A 3,295-nucleotide genomic window follows, 5' to 3' on the forward strand; every position below is an offset into this window, starting at 1 on the left:
GTCTGAGGAGAAGGGACCAGGAACCAAGAGCCATGGTTTTAGAAGAATCAGCACATGGTACTGGAGAGACTGGAAGTAATGACAGGAGCAGTGCTGGAAAGAAAGCTAGGAGCCAAGAGCTCTACTTCCAGAGATGAGGAGGCGTGGTCCAGAGTCTGGACACCTGAGCAGACAGGAGAGAGCTAAGAGCTCTGTAGTCTGTGGACACAGCCATTAGAGCTGAGGGGCTGAAGGCAGGAGGGGGGAGGGGTCTGCAGCTGGAAATTGACTTCCAGGGATGAGGAGGAGTGACCCAGCATCTGTAGTCACCCAGGCAGACAGGAGAGAGCTTAGTGGTCTGTAGTCTGTGGAACACAGCTGTTAGAGCTGGGGGACAGAGGTGGGAGGGGGAGGGTGGTCTGCAGCTGTCAGGAAGAGCAAGGAGGCATCCAGTGCATTTCAGGTCGGTGAGGTACGGGATCAGAGGGGAGGGTCTGCAGGGGACGTAAGCCAGAGCTCCGTTAGAGGAGATGAAGGGCACTGAGAGGAGTTGGGGATCCGGGGGTTTCAGAGGGCACCGTGGGAGGGATTCAGTGATAGGAAAGAATGAAGGCGTGTGAAACCACTGTGTGCGGTTCCATGTGATCTTGTCAAGGTCCTCATGGGCTTTCAGTTGGCTTTGTTCAAAAACTCAGGTTTGCCCCAGCACCCTGAATGCACATGCTGTTCAAGTGAACAGAGTACTTGCTCAGGGTAGACCAAGTGGGATGAAAACAACAAAAGTGTGTATTCTGACCACAGTGTAATTAAATTAGAAATCAAGAACAGAGGAGAGTTGGGAAATTCACAAGTATTTGGGAAGTCACTCCTAAATAACCACTGGATCAAAGCAGAAATCACAGGGGAAATTAATAGTTTCAGCTGGACAGGAATTAAAACAGTTGAGATGCAGCTAAAGCTGTGCTTGGAGGGAAGTTTGTAGCCCTAGGTAACTCGATTAGGAAAGAAGGAAGCTCTTAAATAACCCAGGCTTCTGCCTTTAGAAAGTACAACAGCAAACTGAATCCAAAGTAAGCAGAAGGAAACTCAGACCAAACTCACTGCCCTTGAGTCAGATCTGACTCATAGCGACCCCACCTTGGGTTTCCGAGGCGATGCCACTATGGAAGTAGATTGCCCAGCCTTCTTTCCGAGGAGTGGCTGATGGGTTTGAACTGCCAGCCTTCTGGTTAGCAGTCAAGTGCCTTAGGCACTGCGCCACCAGAGCTCCCAGAGTGGCACTAGAGCTCCCAGAGTGGCACTAGAGCGTGGGAAGGCTCGGGCCAGTACAGTCACAATAGGGCACATACCCTAGAGGGCAGAAGAACACAACTGTCTTATACGGTCTGTTCCCACCATAGACCTGAGACCAGACGTGATCCTGACAGTCGAACATTCCGAAGACTACCAAACAAAACCACCCTGCTAGCGCAGTAACAGAGCCGCCCGAGTTGTAGGACACAAGCCTGCTGTCTAAAAATCGTGTTTCTGTGCACTAACAGGGAAAGATCCAAGAGCAAAATCAGGGAGGTGATTCCATGCACAGTAGCACCCAGAATGTAATACTTAGACGGGAACTTGACTGAAGAGCGGGAGTTGCACACTGAGTCTTAACTGGACCCTTTTGTCTGTTAGGAGAAGTGAACCCAGCAAGCAGGGGGCCGGCCTGGCGCCACTCTTGGATGCACCGCCTTTGAAGAGTGGTCTCAGCTCCCTGGCGGGAGCCCCATCCTTAAACAACTCGGAAAGTAAGTGCCCTCCCAGCTCCGAGGTGTGTGCAGGATGCTGGCGAAGGTTCTTTCTCTAGTTAGTGTGCGAGCACAGTTTAAATTTCCAGAAAAATACTCATGACAGTATTAAGACTAACCGCAGTCTCATCATGCAGAAATATTTTATGTTACTATTTTGTTATTTTTTAAACACAGTTGTGGTCATATTGTTCATATCATTTTGTATTCTGTCTTATATACAGTTAAAATACTTTCGAGAAGTGAGCTTGTTCAGTCGCCTATTATCATCCGTAAACACAGAATTTTCAAGCCATCTCTCATCTGACAGACATTGAGGCAGAGTCGATCCGACTCATAGTGACCCCTCCTTGGGTTTCGGAGGTGGTGTCTCTATGGAAGTAGATTACCCAGTCTTCCTTCCGAGGAGTGGCTGGTGGGTTTGAACCGCTAGCCTTCTGGTTAGCAGTCAAGTGCCTTAGGCACTAAGCCACCAGAGCTCCTACTTTAGCAGGATTTAAGCTTCATTAATTATTTAAAATTAGCTTCGTAGATTCTGTGATCCCAGTAATCATCGTGGGAACACTAATGTTACTCTCCCTTCAAGCATTTGGTCTGACGCATCTTTATACATGTGGCAGAGGTAGGGATTACTATCTCGAAAAGTAAGGAGCTCTGGTGGTGCTGTGGGTAAGGCACTTGGCTGCTATCCAAAAGCAGTTTAAACGGTTTGAACCCACCAGCTGCTCTGTGTGAGAAAGACGAGGCAGTCTGCTTCTGTAAAGATTGACAGACAGCCTTGGAAACTCTAGGGTGGTCACTGAGTTGGAGTCGACTTGATGGCAGTGGGTTTAGTTATCTAGAAAATAGACTAGCCAAGCTACCATACGACTTACCTTCTCCCCCTCCCAACACCCACAATTCAGAAGCATGGCCGCCAGCAGACCCCGCAGATGTGGGCTGAGCTTTGCTCTCGTGTCGTAGTAAGTATAGGGTTGATGGGCAGTGTGGTTAGAGCATGAGGCCAGCTCTTCCGAGAAAGTTCCTTGAAAAAGTAAATTTTGATGTGGAAGTTGGAGTGCGTGTGTGGCCTGGCTTTGCAGCGCCTCCTGACCTTTTGGGGTGCAGGGCACACCTGGAGGACACGTGGAGAGATGAGATGGCCTGTTGGCACCTTAGACCTGAGACCAGCTGTGTGTCCACTCTTCTGCCCTCAGCAGTCGCTTCTGTCCTTCCTTCCTCGTGGTTACTGCCCCCTCCGCAGAGGAACCCAGGATGACAGCTCTACACCACGCAGGGCCAGTGGTTTAGAGAGGACATTGGGAGGGAGGGACGAGAGAAATGAAGCCTGTGAGGAGAGTAGCTTGGCAAAGGAAATGCAGTTAAATGGAAGCAAAATTTAGAAGTTCACAGGAAAAATAAATTGATGAGAATACAGTCTGTGAATGTGTACTAACAGGCTTTTTGTGCAAGATGCTGATGGATTTGTTGGCAAAACATATTTTGATGGTCATCTTCCAAGAAAGAGGAATAATGTTTATGGTTAAAAA

The 3,295-nt window shown here is 48.9% G+C and overlaps 1 protein-coding gene across 1 annotated transcript in view; it reads left to right on the plus strand.

The window, feature by feature from the left end:
- CEP43 (centrosomal protein 43) overlaps positions 1–3,295 on the plus strand; it is a 62,880-nt gene that overhangs the window by 46,406 nt on the left and 13,179 nt on the right. Inside the window, exon 7 of the mRNA XM_007950486.1 lies at positions 1,654–1,789. Within this exon, the coding sequence (XP_007948677.1) occupies positions 1,654–1,789 (136 nt within the window). The remainder of the gene's footprint in view (positions 1–1,653; positions 1,790–3,295) is intronic.

The sequence above is a fragment of the Orycteropus afer genome, unplaced genomic scaffold (genome assembly GCF_000298275.1).
Source record: "Orycteropus afer afer isolate SDZICR_OR568_19922 unplaced genomic scaffold, OryAfe1.0 scaffold00273, whole genome shotgun sequence".
NCBI classification, from domain to species: domain Eukaryota; kingdom Metazoa; phylum Chordata; class Mammalia; order Tubulidentata; family Orycteropodidae; genus Orycteropus; species Orycteropus afer.